This window comes from Mobula birostris, chromosome 6, assembly GCF_030028105.1.
Source record: "Mobula birostris isolate sMobBir1 chromosome 6, sMobBir1.hap1, whole genome shotgun sequence".
Lineage (NCBI taxonomy): Eukaryota > Metazoa > Chordata > Chondrichthyes > Myliobatiformes > Myliobatidae > Mobula > Mobula birostris.
The window spans coordinates 92,190,445-92,212,379 of NC_092375.1; the positions used below are offsets into that span (position 1 = coordinate 92,190,445).

The 21,935-nt window shown below is 42.3% G+C and overlaps 1 protein-coding gene across 1 annotated transcript; it reads right to left on the minus strand.

The window, feature by feature from the left end:
• Window positions 1–17,597: 17,597 nt before the first annotated feature.
• On the minus strand, window positions 17,598–21,935 carry rgcc (regulator of cell cycle). The gene is made up of 5 exons (XM_072260840.1): window positions 21,837–21,935; window positions 21,025–21,195; window positions 20,020–20,097; window positions 18,615–18,677; window positions 17,598–18,288 (listed from the first exon to the last, which is right to left on the minus strand). The coding sequence occupies exons 1-5, from the start codon at window positions 21,868–21,870 to the stop codon at window positions 18,281–18,283; spliced, it is 354 nt and encodes a 117-aa protein (XP_072116941.1). The 5' UTR covers window positions 21,871–21,935; the 3' UTR covers window positions 17,598–18,280.

Sequence of the window (21,935 nt, forward strand, 5' to 3'; positions counted from 1 at the left end):
TAAATGATACACATTTCTTACAATAAAGAACACAGTTAAAACAAGAAAAAGGTCCACTTTAGTGCAAAGTGATCAAAGTGACTATACTCAAGTGATTAGGGTTCTGTCAGTTGGTTCAAGAACCAAATGATTGAAGGGGAGTAACTATTCTTGAACTTGGTGGTTTGGGACCCTGGGCATCTATGCCTCTTGTCCACTGGTAGCTGTGAGAAGATGGCATGGCCCAGATGATAGAATTAGTTAAATTCAAAAGGGAACTGGATAAATATCGAAGTGAATATTCTTCAAGGTCACAAAGAAAGAGTAGGTATTTGGCATTAATTGGACAGAACTGAAAAATAGCCTCCTTTGCTTCTATAGCAGAGGTTTCCAAACTTTTTAATACCATTATCAAGGGGTCCATGGACCCCAGGTTGGGAGTCTCTGTTCTATAGGCAGTAGATGGAGATGCCACCAATAGGTGTTTGAGAAGTCACCAAAAGGAACAGTGAGTTGTGAGGTGGGGTGGTCTGGAAGAAATTACTGAAGTCACGAAGAAATGAATATAATGTGCTTTAATATAAGAACCCTAAATTCTCCTCCAGACCTGGACGTGGACTTTTGGACTCTGCAGAACAGTACAGTGTCTAACAACATTATGGTTTCATCAGTCTGTGAAAGTTAACAGAGACACTGTGGAGTTAGTCTCCTTGTCTCTTTTAATATCCACTACCAAGGATCCTGCAGATCACCAGAACTTAGTTGATCATTGATTGCCATCACAATCTGACACAACTGGTGTCTTGTTCCTCGAAATAAAGCTAATTTGATTCTCCCATCAATGGTTACTCAACCCAGGCTGCTTGATAGATCCTGGTGCAGCGAGTTTAGTGCAATTGGGATAAAGGAGGGTCATGTCACTGCGCACAGGAGTTGCACACTCGCGGGTGTATTTTGGGGTGGGCGGGGTGTATATTTGCTCTACAAGAAGTGTAACAAGGCTTCCAGCCAGGTTAACAGTGTCAAAGCTGGAGTAGATTCAAGGAAGTTCTTGGCCTTTATTGTGAATCTGGATGGCATGCAAAATAGGTTTTTCATTACACCTCAGTACATGTGGGAATAATAAACTAACTTATCTATTTAGAATGGCACAGGCCCTTCGACCCATGATGTTGTGCCAACTTTGTAATCTACTCCTACCCTTGCATCCCACATAGCCCTCTATTTTTCTTTCATCCATGTGCCTATCTATCTCTCTAATGTTCCTAATGTATCTGCTCTACTACACCCCGGCAGTTCATTCCACTTTCTATTAAAAAAAACCTACCTCTGATACCTCCCCTAAACTTTCCTTTAGTCACCTTAAAATTGTGTCCTCTCGTTGCCACCCCGAGAAATGAGAAGCACTGACTGTCCACTCTAATCTATCATCTTATACACCTCTATCAAGTCACCTTTCATCCTCTTTTGTTCCAAAGAGAAAAACCCTAACTTCTTCAACCTATTCTCATTAGACATTCTCTCCAATCCAGTCAGAATATCATACACCTTCATAACAACCCAATCAACTTGCACGGCAACTGTTAAAGACCTATGGGTGTGGAGCCTCCAAGATCACTTCTGGTCCTCCACACTGTTAAAAATCCTGCCATTAACACTATTCTGTCTTCAAGTACAACATTCCAAAGTGAATTTATTTAGAACACTTTTCCGATTGAACTCCATCTGCCACTTTCCAGGCCAGCACTGTGTCCTATCAATGGTCCATTGAAACCTTTGACAACTTTCTGTACAATCCACAACACTGTCAACCTTCATGACGTCTACAAGTTTACTAACTCACCCTTCCACTTTGTCATCCAAGTTATTTATAAAAATCACAAAGAGCAGGGGTCCCAGAACAGATCCCTGCAGAACACCAACAGTCAGGGACCTCCAGGCAGAAATAATGTGAACTATTTGTAGTCATAGAGCCTTACAGCAGCAAAACAGGTCCTTTGGCCAACTGATCCACACATTCTCCACTCATACACACAAGCATCCCTCAGATTTTGCCACTCACCTACACACTGAGAGTGACTTAGAGTAGCCAATTAATCTACCAAGTTCTGAGAGTCAGACAGTCTTGTTTGTTTTACTTGTCCTAGTGCATTAGATTTATGTAACAAGAAATGGGCTCTTCAGCCCATTGTATCCATGTTGACCACTAATTTCCCATCTAGTTAATCCCATCTCTCACCAGCTAGTCTACGACCTTCCATGCCTCACCAACTCAGATGCTCGTCCAAATCAGATTCCGATTTAACATCACCGGCATATGTTGTGAAAATTGTTCTCTTTGCAGCAGCAGTTCAATGCAATACATAGTAATAGAAATAAACTGTGAATTACAGTAAATATGTAGATTAAATAGTAAAATAAGAAGCAGTGCAAAAATAGAAATAAGAAAATAGTGAGGTAGTGTTCATAGGTTCAATGTCCATTCAGAAATCAGATAGCAGAGGAGAAGAAGCTGTTCCTCAATCATTGAGTGTGTGCCTTCAGGCTTCTGTACCTCCTTCCTGATGGTAGCAATGAGAAGAGGGCATGACCTAGGTGATGGGCTTTCTTAATGATGGATGCTGCCTTTTTGATTGTCCTGGATACTACAGAGGGTAGTGCCCATGATGGTGCTGACTAAGTTTACAACTCTCTGCAGCTTACTTTGATCCTGTGCAGTAGCAATCCCACAGCCCCCATACCAGACTGTGATCTAGATGTAATTCCCTGGTTAAGATTTCTACCCTTATGCTGTGAAGCTTTTTTATTTCAGCAGTTTTCTGTAAAAGCAGTGTGCCCTGCCAGTAAGAGTGTTTTAGCTTTGCCTAAAGATAAGGAGCCATGTTGTCCAACTTAGGAATGTTGTGTCAGCCAATCAGGATAGTGTGGTGTGAGAGAAGGTTCCAGAGAGCTGTGTGGGAAGAGATTTCTGAAGGACAATAGTCTGGTTTGGGGCTCTTCTGGTGGGAGGTGCGGGGAGAAGAGCACCAGGGAAGACGCCTGGAGGATCCCCTCCGAAGGGGAGACCCGAGTGCAAGGATGTGCTTTGTGAGGTGGAATATTCCAAGAAGGGCAGCACCACCTGTGGTTGGTGATGAGAATTCAGCACTGTGAGTAAAGTGATACACCCAGCTACTACAGAAACGAGCTCCAATGTTTATGTGCACATTTAAACTGGTTTATCTTGAATGGGCCTTTTGATCCTTCTTTTTCTTTCTCTGTTAACTGTTTGATAAAGTTGAAAATTGGTGAACACATTTTCTTTATAATTTTATGCTGGTGTACGATCTGTCATTTCTGGGCTACCAATAACTGCACATGAGCAGTATTTGCACAGCATTCACTCAAATCGAAGTTCCTTTAATTGGTACATTCTGACATTCCTGTTTGGTTGAAGCCCCAAATCATACCAACCCTAGACATATTTTGCTTATGGAAGGCAGCCTTCTCACCACAGGTGTCACGTGGCTGCCAGCAGAGTTGGCTACCCAGCCGTTGGCGTGTGAGCTCCAGCGAGAGGGTTGCATAGATACTTCCTGAATATTGTGAGAGTCTCTGCCCTTACCCCCTCCTCAGGCAGAGTATTCCAGATACCAGCCACTCAAATATTGTCTCAATCCCCTTAGCTCATAACCATGTTCTTTAGTTTTTGACACCTCTGTTACAGGAGAGGTTTCTCTACCTAGCTTATCCAAATTGATGCCAGCCATCAGGTGCACAATTACACTGGTCATATTAGAATCAAATGATTCTTTCTCCCCACGTTCACATCAACTCTCCCCAGTTTCTACTACTCTAATATCTATATAATAATCATTAGGGAAGTTCTCTCTCTCCCTCTTCCCCTCCCCCCTCTCTCCCTCCCTCCCTCCTTCACTGCCCTGTTTCCAATGTGTAATTCTGTGACTACAGTCCCTTTAATTCACACCATGTCCTCCTCTGGATATTTGTGTAGGGGCATAGAGCACAGAAACAGGCCCTTCAGCCTACCAAGTGGATGCTAGCCATCAAGTGCACAGGTACCCCACATTCTACCACTTATCTACATAATAGCAGCAACCACAATTAACTATCCAACCCGTCATCATGGGATGGGAGAAAATTGGTGCACCTGGTGAAAACATGCACAGGGAGAACTTGCAAACTCCACAGAAACAGCACCCAAGTCTGGGATCGAACCTGGGTCAGAGGAGCTGTGAAGCAGCAGCCATACCAGCTGTGCTACTATGCATACCACACAGGAATATTTATGCATGTGCTTGTTCAATCCTTTCTAATGTAGACCAAACACACATTTGACAGGAATCCTAGGGAAAAGTAATGGTAAGATCCGTTCAATTCAATGAATACAGCCCTTTCACAGAATAATCCCCTTCAGAACAAGGGAACTGCCAGACTTCTGATGTTAATGAATCTCATTTCTGGGCATACCTTTTAACTATTCCTCCATTACTTTTAAATCTCCCTTCCTCATCAGAAGCCCTCTTCCCTCTGCAATAAACAAAATCGATTTTGCTGCCATTTGTGACTCAGGGGTCAATTTAATTCTCCTGTACACAGCCAATCAAAGCAGGGAATTTCCAGTCTGTCAGGGAAATGAGGTGCTGTGATTGCTAAAAAGAGACATGGCGGCTTGCTATCAGAGCTTAATTATTTGCAGTTCTTATTTTTGGTTCAGTCAGAAGTGTTTGCTGGATTTTTATTGCCATTTGGCAAGAGATTCACAAACTTTCCATGTCTTTCAATCCCTGTACAGGCAAAGCATTGAGAATTTTCGAACAGCCCTGAGACATGAAATTGCATACTTGTACAATTTCACAGCATTATCACTTCCTTCATTCTTAATGTAAACAGGATACTTGGAGCCACACTACCAAGCACTCTGCCTTTCATCATGGGGAACGGTTGTGTGTGTTTTGTCATTCCTGCAATGCACCGTCGATAACCCTCACAAACCTCTGCCAAATTCTTGCAGTGAAGGTGGAGTTCTCATCAAACAGACCATTTGCTTGCTTCACTTCGGTCCCTCTTTGTACCATTGCCTGAACATCTTTTCATTTTAGTTACGCAGAACTAAAACCTCTCTAACGCAAAAGCTTAGAATGGATCTTTCATCTTACATCTGAAATCCAATTGACAGTAATGAAACAGGTAACAATTCTGCAGATTTTACAGACTAGTTCAGACTTCTGCTCAGACATTAATCTGCTTCATTTGCACACCCAGTAGAGCCACTGCCTCACTGTGCCTGTGACCCATGTCCAATTCTGACTTCGGGTGTGTCTGTGTGGAGCTTGCAGGTTCTCCCTGTGACTCAGTGGGTTCCCCAGACGATACTGTTTCCTCCATCATCCCAAAGATGTAGGTGGATTGGCTGCTGTAAATTGCCCTTGATGTGTAGGTCAGTGGGTCGGTGCCAGATTTTAGGGGGAGTTGATGGGAATGCTAGGAGAATAAAAGGTGGGATAAGTGTAGGATTAATGTAAATGGGTGCCAGATGGTTGACATGGACTCAATAGACGGAAAGATCTATTTCCATGTTGTTTCTCTTTCTGATTGTCAAAAATCCATAAAATTCATATAATCCTGCAGACCTTTGGTTTTTCACCCCATTTCCACAGGCTTTTACTCCTCTAACTTTTCGAAAGCCACCAACTAGTACACACTCAGTTCAAGGGCAAGTAGGGATGGGCAATAAATGCCGATGTTACCAGTGGAGCCAACATCCCCACAAAAGCGTAACAGTAGAGCTTATTCATGATTTGAAACTGAGGTTTCAAAGCGAAGCTTAATACTGACAATATGTGACCACCATACAGACTTTACATTTAAAAGCAAAATGTGAATTCTCTATGGTGGTCACATATTGTCAGTTTCCTTGGTAACAAGGATGTTTTCTCGTTATTTACTATTTAGAATTAAAACAAAATTCAAACCTTTTGGCAATCTATGGGTAACCAAAATCAAAGCCAGATCATGAGCATTTGAAGTAATAATCATCTTTCCAATTATTATTGCAGTTTACAGGAACTGATAATGCAAATAAGTATCAGCTAAAGAAAATTTTCCCAGAGCACTTCATGGGAACATGTGGTCGAGGCGTTTTGGAGGGAGGAAAGATGTGAAAATAGGAGAAAAGGGGAGAGGCAGGAAGAAGAGAGAGTGAGAAGCAGATCGAGAAAGAGAAATGGAATGGTAAGCAGAGGGAGCAATACAGGAAAACACGAGAGCCAGTGGATAGATGGAAGAGAGAATGAGGAGCAGAAAGGCTGGAAGGAAGAAGGGAGAAAAGCAAACAGATAAAATTAACAAAAGAAACAAAACACAGTTTGATGAAAAGGGGCAACATCCCATTGCTAAATGTCAAGGATATAATGACCTCTTTGTTCAAGAGCAAATGGATAACCTGATTCACGCACGAGTGGACAGTAGAGTATTACGCCAGAACAAAAGCAGAATCCTGCAGAAGTGGATAAATTAGAATCAGCTGTGTGAGCTTCAGGTGAGTGATGGACAGCCAACTTCAGAGGCCAGAGCTGTCAGTAACATTACTCTCAAAGGCAGTCTCTTAATGCTCGGACAATTATTCTCGTAGCTATAAACTGGCTCTGACCTGTACAAACAGGGGCCTGGCCCTGGAGCTGGCAAACACAGCCAGTTGCACAGCCTGGTTGAAATTGTGCAGGAGGTGATGTGGGGAAGAAAAATTCAAACCATAACCAATGTTTCTCATAATGGATTAGCTGAATTTCACCTCAGCTCTGTTCAGCATCAAATTATAACACTTTTAACGTTGTACAGCCATCCAATATTCACTGAAGCAATATCAAAGAAAATTTGACTGCCAAACCCAGGAAGGTATCTTCAGACAGGGGACCAGAAGCAGTCAGAATGTTTTTCAGAGGTAGTTCAAATGAGAAGTGATAGCGATGAGAGATTAAGGTGGGGATTACAGAATTTAGGACCACTGCATCGGAACTGAGAGCTCAGGTGCTGGGGGGGTAGTGGTGGGGACACAATGTGGTTGCAAGAATTGTAAATGTTTAAAGAACTTGGGATGGGGGGTGTGGTTATGGGACTGGAAGAGGTAAACCAACAAAAGAACTGTCAGGATTAGGGGAAATATTTCAGTAATACCTGAAATCATCCTTTCAGTAATAACAGCTCCTGACCATAGTGTTTGTGTTGAAAACAATTGCTTCCAAATGTTTCCCTTCATTGTGTTTGCCCTGGTGAAGTGACAATGCAGCTTGGAGATTTGACGCAAGCCCTTGAGCCAGGGGGTAGGACTAATTAGCAGGGATAAATGAGAATAAGGTGAGATGACAAGATAATTGCAGGGAGGGAATGGGTAGAGACAAAGAGTTATGAAGGATAATGTTGGGCAAGCTTTCGTTCTCAAGCTGCTGAAAGGTAATTTAACTCAATGACAAGAGAGGATGTAAACCTGAATTGCATCACTTTAGAATAAGTCTTAAGGAAGCAGAGCTAACAGCTGTCATTCTCACAGGAAGACAAGGGGTAATACACTCTGATTAAGCTGTCATCTATAAGATAATACCTTGTTGAAAAACCACTGTTTATGGAAAGTGCAAAAACCACACCATTTTAAAAGTTTATTTCCCCAAGCAGTTAATCTGATTGACCCTTCTAGTTAGCCACCCTTCCCACTTCCCTGCTCTATCCATTACCCCTGAAACTGCACTAAACTGTAAACATTTCAAACCACTTTTTATAATGCTGCTTACATTGTACATACATGTTGCCATTTATCTATTCGTGCACATTTTATTCCATATCAGTACTTTAACCTCTAACTTTATTTTTATATACTGTCATTCTTTGTTGAATGTTATGTTTGTGCACGTTGCTCCAAAACCCCACAGCGAATTCCCAATACATGTAAATGCACATGGCAAATAAAGTTGTGACGCGAGCAGTACAGAGAGTATAGAACAGTGTAATGGAGGAACAAACCCTTCAGACCACAATGTCTATATCAAACACTCTGCAAAATTAAACTAATTCTCTTCCACATGATCATGATGCACATCCCTCCATCCTTTACATGCTCATGTGCCTATCTAAAAGCCTCTGTCATATCTACTTCTATGACTACCCTTGTTCCAGGCACTACCTGTGTAAAAACCATGCTCTGAACATCTCCATTAAACTCAGTTTAAATGCATGAGGTGTAACACACTCTGATTAAGCTGTGATCTGTAGCCCAGCATTCAGAATCAGATGTAATATCACTGGCATATGTTGTGCAAAAAATAGAAACTAAAACATAGTGAGGTAGTGTTCACAGGTTCAATTGTCTGTTCAGAAATCAGATGGCAGAGGGGAAGAAGCTGTTCCTGAATTACTGAGTGTGTGCCTTCAGGTTCCTGTCCCTCCTTCTTGATGGTAGCAATGAGAAGAGGGCATGTCCTGGGTGCTGGGGGTCCTAAATGATTTGACATTTCTGCCCTGGGAAAAAGATTCTGACTGAAGACATTGTGGGTTGCAGGGTTTGTTGTTGTACTGTGCTGCTCGGTAGCCTACAGCTGTGTTGTTAAAGTAGGGCAGGAGGCAGGGGTCCAAGGTTCAGATTCTTCCTCACGTAATGTCATTGACTTGTAGAAAAGAATCTGGATGAGTGTGGAAAGCACGAAGAATTGGGTTTGCTGTTCAATAGTTCTATTTAATATCAGAGAATGTATACAATATACTACCTGAAATTCTTACTCTTCGCAGACATCTTCAAAACAGAAGAAAAAGCCTCCCAAAGAACGAATGACAGAAAAAAAGACTTAAGGACCCCAAAGCCCCTTGCCCCTCCCACACACAAGCAGCATCAACCCTCCCCCTCCCTCAAATATTCTAGCATAAAGCTTCAGCATTCCCACCACCCACCATACAAACAACAGCAAAGTTTCCAAAGAGAGACCGTGGTCTACAGTCCATCAACAATGATCTGTTCACTCAGCATTTCAACATCTCACAGGCTCGCTCTCTCACTAACAACCAAGAGACAGATATCATTCCTTCTGCACTGAGAGGGGAGACAAAGGTCACTATTTCGATGTGACAGTCCGACTGAAGCATTGTTTTTTTATTTTGAGTTCTCCGACTCGAGAATCAGCAAATCGATTACAGAGTGCAGAGTCCTCCGACAGCCACGCTCGCTGTCTTCGATGTTCCAGCTCCCACTACACTTCAGCTGGTCTAGATAGCTTTCTTCAAAAGCAAAAGCTGGGATTCCTGAGCAACGCACAAAATGCTGGAGAAACTCAGCACCTATGAAGAGGAATGGATAGTTTCATGTCGGGCATTTCCCTCCATTAGATGCTGCATGACCCAATGAGTTCCTCCAGCAGTTTGTGTGTGATGCTTCCACACGTATGGCCAGTTCTGAGGAACAGTAGAACAGAATCTCAGAGCAGACATTACCACAAGGTTTTAAGATGAATATCTTTGTAGAGGACAAATCTTTCAGCAAGATAAAAAAATCGAGCCAATGTTTTTTCTATTTAATAAGACCCTATCTCACTTGAAGCAATGGTATCTGGTTTACATTGCCAGATAGTTGTGGTTCCACTTTATATATATATATATATATATATATATATATACACACACACACACACACACACACACACACACACACACAAACACACACACACACACACACACACACTCACTCACTCACTCACACGCACACACAACACACACACAATTCATAAATAGATCCCAGCTCTGCAACGTCTGGTCAGGGAGCTTGAAATCTCAGCGCAGGTCTGGAATATTCAACAAAGGCCCTGACCTGAATCTTGGTAACATAAACTGAATACAGTAGAAAACAACTTCATTATTTTTAAACTATTAATCTTTAATTACATAAGAAGATTTGATCTCATCTGTCTGCTGATATACTACAACTGTCAATCTGCACCGTCTCGGTCTCATCTTACCCAGTAACTCCAGCTGGTTGTCTCTAAGAAGCTGATTTAAGTATATTGTATAAATAAGTATTGCATAAGTCACCAGTTAGGGCACTGTCTCCTCTATTAAGTGTTTGTCCTCTGTGACTGGTGTATTTCAGTGCCACTTGTCTCCACCAAGTCTCAGCTGATATGATCTCACGTTATAACACGATAAGACATAGGAGCAGAATTAGGCCATTTGCACCATCGAGTCTGCTCCACCATTTCATCATGGCTGTTTTATTATTATCCCTCTCAACCCCCTTCTCCCCGTAACCTTTTACACCCTGACTAAACAAGAACCTATCAACCTCTGCCTTAAATACACCCAATGATTTGACCTCCACAGCCACTGTGGCAATGAATTCCACAAATTTACCACCTTCTGGCTAAAGAAATTTCTCCTCATCTCCATTCTAAATAGACGTTTCTCTATTCTGAGGCTGTGCCCTCTGGTCCAGGACTCTCCCACCATAGGAAACATCTTCTCCATATCCACTCTATCTAGGTCTTCCAACAATTGATAGGTTTGAATGAGGACCCATGCCCCCCCCACTCAGTCTCTTAAATTCCAGCACAGGCCCAGTGCCATCAATTGCTCCTCATACAATAATCTGTAATCATTGTCGTGAACTTCCTCTGAACTCACTCCAATGTCAGCACATGCCTTCTTAAAATATGGGCTCAAAACTACTCGCAATACTCCAAGAGAGGTCTCATCGGTGTCTTATAAACCCTCAGCATTACATCTTTGCTTTTATATTCTAGTCCTCTCAGAATGAATGCTAACACTGTATTTGCCTTCCTCACCACCAACTGAGCTTGCCCAAACTAACATTTATGGAATCATGCACGAGGACTCCCAAATCCCTTTGCACCTTGGATTTATGAATTTTCTCTCCATTTAGAAAATAATCTATGCCTTTATTCTTTCTATCAATGTGCATACCATACACTTCCCAACACTATAATCCATTTGTCATTTCTTTGCCCATTCTCCTAATCTGTCATTAGTCCTTCTGCAGCCTCAGTACTACCTGGTCCTCCACCTATCTTCATATCATCTGCAAACTTGGCCTCAAAGCCATCAATTCCTTCATCCAAATCATTGACATATAATGTCAAAAGTAGCAGTCCCAACACAAACCCCTGTGGGACGCCACTAGTCACCAGCAATCAACCAGAAAAGGCTCCCTTTATTCCCACTCTGCCTCCTGCCAATCAGCCACTGCTCTATCCATGTGGCTGTCTTTCCTGTAATACCATGGCCTCTTATCTCATTAAGCAGCCTCATGGGTAGCACCTTGTTAAAGACCTTCTGAAAATGCAAGTACAAACATCCATCGATTCTTCTTTGTCTATCCTGCTTGTTATTTCTTCAAAGAATTCCAGCAGATTTGTCAGGCAAGATTTTCCCTTGAGGAAACCATGCTGACTTTCACCTATTTTATCACATGACTCCAAGTATCCAGAAACCACATCCTAAACAATCGACTGCAGCATTTTCCCAACCACTGAGGTCAAACTAACTAGCCAATAATTTTCTTTCTTCTGCCTCCCTCCCTTCTTGAAGAGTGGAGTAACATTTGCAATTTTCCAATCATCTAGAACCCTGCCATACTCTACTAATACTTGAAAGTTTGTTACTAATGCCTCCACAATTTCTCCAGCTACCTCTATCAGAACCTTGGGGTGTAGTCCATCTGGTCCAGGTGACTTATCTACCTTCGGACCTATCAGCTTCCCAAGCCCTTTTTTCCCAGTAATAGCAATTGCATTCACTTCTGCCCCCAGCACTCTTGAACTTCTGACATACTGCTAGTGTCTTCCACAGTGAAGACTGAGGTAAAATACTTATTCAGATCGTCCGTCATTTCCCTGTCCCATTACTACCGCTCCAGCATCATTTTCCAGCAGTTCAATATCTACACTCGCCTCTCTTTAACTCTTCATACAGCTGAAAAAAAACTTCTGGTATTCCGTTTGATATTTTTGCCTACCTTACCTTCATATTTAGTCATTTTCCCCCTTATGGCTTTTTAGTTGCCTTCTGTTGGTTTTTAAAAGCTTCCCAATCCTCTAACTTCCCACTAATATTTGCTCTATTATATGCCCTCTCTTTTGCTTTATGTTGACTTTGACTTCCCTTGTCAGCCACGGTGTGTTATCCTTCCTTTAGAATACTTCTTCTTCGGGATGTAACTACCCTGCGCCTTTCAAGTTGCTCCCAGATATTCCAGCCATTGCTGCTCTGCTGTCAACCCTGCTTGTGTCCCCTTCTAATCAATTTGGCCAGTTCCTCTCTCTTGCCTTTGTAATTCCTTTTGTTCCACTGTAATACTGATACATCTGGGCTTTAGCTCCTTCCTCTCAAACTGCAGGGTGAATTCTATCATATTATGATCACTGCCTCCTAAGGGTTCATTTACCCAAGCTCCCAATCAGATCCACTTCATTACACAACACCCAATCCAGAATAGCTAATCCCTACTGGGCTCTACCACAAGCTGTTCTAAAAATCCATCTTGTAGGCATTCTACTAACTCTCTTTTAGGATCCAGCACCAACCTGATTTTCCAGTTCAATGGGGGATCATTGAACACCCCCATGCCTTTTGACATGCTTTTTCTCCCATTGTAATTTGTAGCCCACATCTTGGCTACTGTTCGGATGCCTGTGTCTAACTCCCATCAGGGTCTTTTCACCTTTACAGTTCCTTAACTCTACTCACAAGGATTCTACATCTTCCGATCCTTTGTCACTTCTTTTTAAGGATTTGATTTCATTTTTTTACCAACAGGACCACACCACCCCCTATGCCTACCTGCCTGTCCTTTGATACAATGCATATTCTTGGATGTTAAGCTCCCAACTGTAATCTTCTTTGAGCCCCAACTGAGTGATGCTCCACAACATCATACCTGCCAATCTCTAACTATGCTACAGGATCATGTACCTTATCCCATATATTGCATGTGTTTAGATATAACACCCTCAGCGCTGTATTCATCACCCTTTTCAACTTTGTCCCCCTTTCATACTGCAACTCACCCCATTGCAAATTTTCCCTACCATCTACTTGTCCTTCCTGACAGTCCCACTACACACTGCCTCTGCTGGAAAACCAACAGCCCTTTCACTCCAGTTCCTATACCCCTGCCAGATTAGTTTAAACTCTCTCCAACAGCTCCAGCTAAACTGCCCACAGAGATATTGGCCCCCTTCAGGTTCAGGTGTAACCCAATCCTCCTGTACAGGTCATAACTTCCCCAGAAGAAACCCCAATGATCCAGAAATCCGAACCCCTACCCCCTGCACCAGTTCCTCAGACACACATTCACCTGCCAAATCATCCCCCTCTGACCCTCACTGGCATTCCAGTAACATAATCAGTTATGGTGTCAGTTTAGAACCACCACGGCAGTTTTACCACAGCTTCAGGGGGTTCCAGAGGTATCAAACCCAATTAAAAGGAAGAGGAAATGTTAGCTTCTGAACAAACCTCAGAAAATTAACCAGTCTAACTTAACATAGTTTGGACAACAAATTATTATCAATTATTGTTCTCATGACTGTGCCATATTTCATCAAAAATAATCCAGGGAAATACAGTATCAGCATTGACAATTTAAGGTTCCTGCACTTAAAAGTTGTGAAACTCCCCCCATTGTTGCTCTTCTCCCAGACTCCACTTCATTTCTCCTTGAAACCCAAGTCTTTAACCACATCTCCTGGATTCTCATCTCCATCCCCCTTCTGTCGTTAACCTCTCCCTTAATGCTTAATATATGAGGAGCAGATTATGTCTCTGGACCTGTGCGTAATGGAATTCTGGATACTGAAAGGCCTGGATGGAATAGATGTGGAGATGATATTTCAATTAGCGGGAGAGCCTAGGATCCAAGGGGAAGGCCTCAAAATAAAAGGACACCCCTTTAGGAGTGAGTTGATGAAGAATTTCTTCATCAGAGGGTGAAGAATCTGCGGGACTTGTTGTGACAGAGGGCTATAGAGCCCAAGTCATTGGATCTATTTATGGCAGAGATTGATACGCTTTTTATTGGTTAAGGGGGTGTTAAGGGTTACAGGGAGAAGGCAGAAGGGCAGAGTTGAAAAACGATCTGCCATGTTGGAATGAAGCAGGGTCGATGGGCCGAATTAGCTATTTCTGCTCACATGTCCTTCATGTCAATGGTTCCCATTTTCACCTGCTTTACTTATCAGATTCCAGCACTGGAAACCCTTTACGTTTCTGCTAATCTCATTACATCAGATTCTCAACTTTCACACTCCCCACTCCCCACCACCCCCACATCTCACTCCACCTGCCTTGCATCTTGGTTTTACCTATTTATCTCCCTCCATCTATCATTTACACTTTCAATTCCACATCCTCCTATTCCCTACCTGCCCACTTCCTGCTTAATATTAACCACCTCCGACTCCTGTCTCACCACTCTTATCAGAATCAGATTTACTGTCACCGGCATGTGTTGTGAAATTTATTAACTTAGCAGCAGCAGTTCAATGCAGTGCATAATATAGAAGAAAATAATAATAATAATCAATTACAGTATATGTATATTGAATAGATTTTAAATCGTGCAAAAAGCAGAAATAATATATATTTAAAAAGTGAGGTAGTGTTCATTTAATGTCCATTTAGGAATCGGATGGCCGAGGGGAAGAAGCTGTTCCTGAATCGCTGAGTGTGTGCCTTCAGGCTTCTGTACCTCCTGCCTGATGGTAAAAGTGAAAAAAGGGCATGCCCTGGGTGCTGGGGAACCTTAATAATGGACGCTGCCTTTCTGAGATGCCACTCCTTGAGAATGTCCTGGGTACTTTGTAGGCTAGTGCCCAAGACATAAAAACATAGAAAACCTACAGCAAAATACAGACCCTTCAACCCACAAAGCTGTGCCAAACATGTACTTACTTTAGAAATTACCTAGGGTTACCCATAACCTCTATTTTTCTGAGCTCCATGTACTTGTCCAGGAATCTCTTAAAAGACCCTATCGTATCCCCCTCCACCACCGTCACCAGCAGCCCATTCCACACACTCACTACTCTCTGCGTCAAAAAACTTACCCCTGACATCTCCTCCATACCTACTCCCCAGCACCTTAACATCTTGGCCATTTCCCTCTCAGGGTTTTGTCTCAAAGGTTGACAATTCTTTTCCACCCAGAGATACTGCTCAGCCCACTAGGTTTCTCCAGCAGACTTTGCACTGCTCCGAATTCCAGAATCTCAGTCGCTGTGTCTCTCCTTAGCCATGCCGTCTAAACTGGCTCAGTAATGGGCTTCCTCTGCTAACATTCCTGTTGAATACTTTGGTTACATAAACTCAACAAAATACATTTAAGTGCTGCCTTTAATGATGAAACTCCTTCAACATTGTTCTGAAACTAAAACCTAGAGTCATAATTAGAAAATGTTAGCTAGTTTACCTCAGAGTTTTGCTTAAGCAACAGGTTTTTAAAACACAATTTCGACTTTGATTACTTAGGGTTAATTCGAAACAATCCCTCAAATACTGTATCTCACATCCTCAAAAGGACCGATAAGAGATAAGAAATCACTTTTAGTGTTATCTCACTTTGCAGTAGGAATCCATTGTTAAGAGGACGAATACCCTGGCCAACGAACAAGTTAGTAACTGTTTTCCCACACCCCCTACTGGTTTCAGTGCTTCAAAATTAGGAATTAGAATCCTTGCCATGCGCCCCCCCCCCCAGTCTCCAAAGTTTTGCTGATTAAAATAATGAAAAATAGCTCATGAAGCAGGCTACCCCAGCAGCCATAATCCAATTGAGTGCAGACATTTAGGAAGTGCAGCAAGCTTCCACAAACACCAAAAAGTCCAGGTAGCAAAAAGCAAGCTGCTGGGGGAACTCAGCAGGTTGAGCACCATCTGTAGCAGGAAAAGAATTGTCAACATTGTAGTTTGAAACCCTCTATTTGGACCAACAGATCTGATGCAGGGTTTCAACCAATAATTTGAAAATTCTTTCTCCTAAACTCACTAATGCTGCTCAAGCCACCCTTCCAGCAGATTGTCTGTTGCCCCAAATTCCAACACCTGCATCTCTTGATAATACTACCTCATCAATCTTTTTGTGCATGATTTATTTTGTAACTTATAGTAATTTTATGTCTTTGCACTGTTCCACTCCCATAAAAATTTTACATTTTATACAATTTGGACATATTGGTTGAGAGATAACAAAAGTTTATACACATTGTTGTTCAAGGTAGTAACCTGAGCTTTTATGGTCACCAGAAGGGACAGACATATTTCAGTTTTTTCAGCCAGACAAGAAAGGCAGACTCCATACCATGTTTGGAATGCTTTTTACATTTATCAGTTCAAACAATATTAAACAATATTAGTGCATTTCATTTGAGATACTTATTCTAAAGGGCAGTTAAAATAAAAATAATTCATTTGTGATTCAATGATAGATGACAAACAAAGTTATGAGTCTGGCCCTGTTCCAAAAGACTAGGTACAAACCTTGGCTGGTAGTCTAGTTCATGTGAGTGTTTGTTGATTTTCAGTCAGGGCAGAACGAAAAGCATTATCAAGGATGCATCTCACCCTAACCATTGGCTTTTTACTCTCCTCCCATCCGGTAGTCGCTACAGGAGCCTCTGCTCCCGCACCAGCTGGCACAGGAAGAGCTTCTTCCCTGAGGCTGTGACCCTGCTGAACCTCACACCACAGCGCTAAGTAGTATTACACCCATATTTGACTGTCTCGGTACTTTTATACTTGTGTGCTGTAGCACTTACTTTTTATTCACAATTATTTTGTAAATAATACTATTCTTTTGCACTTCCGGTTAGATGCTAATTGCGTTTCATTGGCTTTGTATCTGTACTCGGCACAATGACAATGAAGTTGAATATAATCTAATCTAATGTTGTATTGCCCAGGATGAAGGTAGCATGACAGATGCACCAGGTCAATTAAGACTTTAGGAAAGGACCAACTGCTCGCAGTGAAATCAGGGTGGCGAGTACCTGCAGGTTTGTCTCCAAATCACAGATCCCAATTTAGAAATACAAAATTGTTTTCTTTTGTTGTGACTGGATCCAAAATCCCAGAACTGCCTTCCCAAAATGACTGCGGGAATACCTCCATCAAAAGGGGATGCAAGCATTTGAGGCACAACTTGTCACTACTAGAGCAACAACTGACAAGGAAGCCCATAGCCTGTAAACAAATAATGTAGTACCATAGAAAATCTGCACTGGGGCCTAGGTATTCATTTCTTATGAAAGTGTTGACTTGGAGGATAAATGCAAATGCTAGTCTAAAGGACCTGAATGTTACGCGGGGTTCGAAGTTTGGCATAGAAGTTAGAAATATGCTTCCCAGTGCATTTAAGGAAACATGGCAGCAACATCCCATGTTACATCAAGTGTATTGGAATTTAAAAATAGTTTTAAGGAAGCTGTTATTCACTCTTTATTTGTTACACAAGGCAGACACAGTTCTGTCTGTTTGGAATGCTAATAACTGGCAGGAAAATTTTAAGCTGTCGATCTCAAATATTGAAAATAAGTCAGGCAGCAACACTTGATAGCATTCGTAAATTGGAACTCATTTCAAAAGTAATTATTTAATATTCCGTACAGGAAAAAGGTAACAGATGAAGCCTTGTAAAAAGTTTCATTTTGCAGTACCATGCTTTGAACGTGAACTACTTTGACCCTAGCAAAATTTACTCCAATGTTTTAATTTACAAAATATTTCAATATGAAATGATTATTAGTAATGAAAATGATTGAAGACCCAGTGGGAAGAATGTGCAGATCATTTCTAAATGGAGGCCTTGTACTTTGCCTCCTCTCCCAAGACAGAATGGCCACAAGGCAGCCAGCACCATTGTGACCTAAAATGATGGAAATAAGGCCAAGAGAATCACTGAAATGGAAACATTCCTATTTCGACTGGCCTCATTAAAACCCTTCCAAATTACCTTTTCCTCAAACCCTCCTAAACAGCGCAGCACTATTTCAAGTCCAAAGATCAACCACCCCCACCCAAACCTCATTATACAAATACATACTGTACTTGTTTTATAGTACTTTGATCTAAATAGATTTGTAAAAACAGCACAATTATATCTAGAGTTTTGAGATGCATTAACTGGTTGCAAGAGCTGGCAACTATTTCAAGGTGCAAACATCATTGAGAAATGTTGGTAGATTGAACATGTTTTTGTTGCTGATGTTTTTCAAATGTTCAGACGGGGCCAAGGACCAAGCTCATCATTTTCCCTTCACATACCTGTGAAACATCCAACACAACACAATTAGATTTATTTACCAATATTTAGTGATAACATGGTCAGCCTGTTCAAACACCTTCAAGCTGTTTCTATACCATTCCATTAGCCAATGAATGCTGTTTGCATACTTCGTTTTCAAAGATGACTACTTTTCCATTTGGCAGTCTGATTGGGAAGTGTGGTAAAGAATTGTGTGACTTGCGTTAACAGAACTACATATTGCTTTATATTGTCAGCATACAGGCTGGAAAATGTTTGGAGGTCCTCGTTGCAGCAATGTTGAGAAATGTTAATGCTTGTTCCAAGTACAAGGGATAATACTCACTTTCTAATGTTCTGTTCAAATCTGCAATGTAGTCTTCCAGTTCCTTTGTATCTCCAAGTTTAGCTGTTACGAAAAAGAGCCAGTTTTAGCTTAATGTTTGGCATCACTCATCTTCCATTTATAAAAACGTGAACACCGATTTATTGTATTATAGAGTAACCATTTTACAGGTCATCTCCACCAACACCTATCCACTTGTCATAATGAAATCATTCAAGTTCCACAATGGACTTGAGTATGGAATTGACTGGCACCTAAGGTAGTTTGAAGTAACTACACAGCATGAATCTATGTACATGAATGCATCAATATCATGTTGATAGCTTCATGTTTTTTGGCTCAGACCAAAGTACATGGCTAGCAGATTTCTGGAGGGCAATTCAGAAAAGCTGTAGAGAAGTACTTGTGTTGCCATGGAGAGAGGGGTGTCACTGGCACTGTATCCCGAGAATTTAGAAATTAAAGTTGACCTCACAATGAGAGCTCATTTTTGTGATTTATTTGCTGTGCACAGTCAATACTGGTGATGTATGTCCCCTAGCAATCCATCAGCCAAGGGTGTTTTAATCTCTTTTGATGAATTTATTAAGTGACTAGTAGATCTTTCTAAGTGTGGGTAAGGATAGTGACCAAAGGAGAGGTACCTGCTCCTTTTGTAGCCTCCCAAAGCAGTTCTGGGACAAGACACCAACTGCAAACAGCTCTGGAGTGTCGGAGAATTACAGTACAGCACTACACTTCATACAAGGGCCTCCTCCCTTGATATCACAGGGCTCCCACCTGTATAGCTTTTCTCCACGTGGCATTTTCTGAGAGAAGATTTGGAGAACCTGCTGCCCTTGGAGACAGCTGGAACCAAGAACAAGTGACCTTCAGTGGTGAAAGCCAGTTCAAACTCCAGCACCAAGCCCCATGATCTGATCCTGCTTGGACTTTGAACGAAGTTAAAAATAACTCTTGCAGGTAAGAAGGTTGTGGGGGTGGGGGTGGAAAATACAACAAGCTCACCGCTCCTAATAGTCACTATTTATATCCACATGGGACACTTCCATTGTGTGAGTCAGTCACTCAGTAAATGTCCAAGAGACAAGATTAATTAAAAAAGTGAAATGACATTTGCAAGGGTAATGACTGTGTACAGCGAATACATTAAATATAGCTGCAATGCTTTTTCCCACTATCTGATAATCCCAAGTTCAGTGATGTACTATGTACAGTGTTAATTTATTATGTGCTGCAGAAGACCAGTGTTATGGCATCTGTACCCTGGTATTATGACAATAAACTTGAACTATTGCATTTTCCTGGCATATACAGGCAACAGGCAAAACTCAAAAGCAGCTAAAACAGAATCAAGCTCTCTGATTAGGGTTAATCAGTCAGGAAACAAGACAAAGCAAAATACCTCTGGAACTGGGAACCGTAGGACTCTTAAGCTTCTCGTCACTGAAGGTGAAACTGTTTCTCTGAAGTGAACCTGGACCTGTCAGTTTAAAAGAAAAACAACTACTGCGCTGGAATCACGGGAGCAATTGATGCAGCGGGTGTGCGGAGGGAAGGCGGGGCCCACTTTGCCACATCAGTGGCTCGAACTTAATCAATAAAAGGGTCATCTTTGCCTTCGAACACGTGCGCCCAGTGTGTAGTGTACCCAGCTGATAGCAAGACAGAAAGGAAGCTGATGATTTTAGCCATGGAGCAAAAGTTAAGGATATTAATACAGCATGGAACCTGGACTCTTTGGCTCCATGTGATTCGACCAACCATCAGTCACCAAAGTTTCTAGGCACTGGTTCGTTGAGGCAGTGTGAAGACTGGCTGTACTGATCTTTGCAGCAAGGCTGGTCTTTGGTAAAGTTAGTGTCCAACCTAGAAAGGCTACCTGGGGAGAATTGTTTTCCCAGGAGGGGTGCAAAGGACAAGGGGCGTATCGGCTCATTTCGGATGTACATCGCAGTATCGGGTAACTATACTTCGGAATATTGCATGAAATGTCCTTCAGAAGCAACGGTGAGGACAAATCCCAAGATAATTGGAGAAACAATGGGTTCTTGCCAGGGAACAGGATGTAACCGTTACAGGGTTTGTTCGGGTCTACCCAATCCAGAATAACTTTGTATTGCCACATTTATCGTCTGAGCTGGGGCGCCACCGAGTTCGAAGTTCAATTCCTGCGCCTTTTGTAAAGAGTTAGTACGTTTACCCGCGACTGCGTGCGTTTGCTCCCGCAAGCCAAAGATGGACCAGTTGGTGGGTTAATTGGTCATTGTAAATTGTCCTGTGATTAGGCTAGTGTTACATCGGTGGGTTGGTGGGCTCATTGGGCTGGAAGGGCCTTGTCCGTGTTATAACTGAAAATAAAATGAAGATAAACCGGACACGTTTAACAGTGTTTGTACTGAATACTCACTGTCCGGATCATTGACACCAGAGTCGCTGACGCTTGTGCTGCTTCGTCTTTTCATGCACCTCAGGTGCTCCTCATACCTAAAGTGTCTCTTGCTGAGCGGGGAAGCGAAGTCTTCGATCACCGCATCAAATTCACACAGCACGGCGCTCAGATCTTCGACCTCGGTCGGCGCTGAAACACATTGGCTATTGGTTTTAATCGCTTCGCCTGCCCCCACCGCGGACACGCGGCTCGGACAACGACAGCTCTTGATTCAGAACGTTAACTGACAACACAGCAAGCCTGAAATAACCGCAAAACTTGATGCAGATGCACAACAGCAAGGAAAAATCGTCGGTAGAACTGATCGACTAGGGGCTGTATGGACTTTCTTCAAGTTTCAGTTTAAAATAAAGTTCAGTCTGAACAGCAACAGTTAGGACGGTATGTAAATAGCAAACTAGAGTCTATAGGTGCCGCATCTGGAGCAACGAACGAACAATCAATCATCTGGGAACTCTGAATCGAGTAGTATCGGGGGGAGTGGGGAAGAGCTGCCATCGTTTCGGGTCAGACCCAAAATGGCAACCCCCCCCCCAAAAAAAACACCCGCTGCCGCTCGACCCACCGAGTTCCTTGGATAATAATTCATACCGGTTCACCCTGCTCCGCCATTAAAATACATCCTTTCCAACAAGCATTCGCCCACCTTTGCATCTATTCGCAGTGCAACTTGACTTGTCTCAGAAGAACAGTACTAGAGAGTCTACACCCCCGTCCTCCCAACTACTCCGCGCTCCGGTAAAGACAGCAACTCCCATCCCGATGCTTACAACTCTCTGCACTTCCACCGTTGTGCGACTTCATTTCGGAGGCTCTCCGGACAGCGGTATGTTATGTGCTGGTTGCAGCTGAAACTCTGCGGCGCGGTC

What these genes read in the sequence shown, in the direction of transcription:
- rgcc (XM_072260840.1), bottom strand. Translation starts at nt 21,870, where the DNA reads ATGAAGTCGCACAACGGTGGAAGTGCAGAGAGTT. An exon ending in CGGTGGAAGTGCAGAGAGTT is followed by an intron (nt 21,196 to 21,836) that starts GTAAGCATCGGG and finishes AATGTGTTTCAG; the next exon opens with CGCCGACCGAGGTCGAAGAT. An exon ending in TACGGTTCCCAGTTCCAGAG is followed by an intron (nt 18,678 to 20,019) that starts GTATTTTGCTTT and finishes TTTTCGTAACAG; the next exon opens with CTAAACTTGGAGATACAAAG.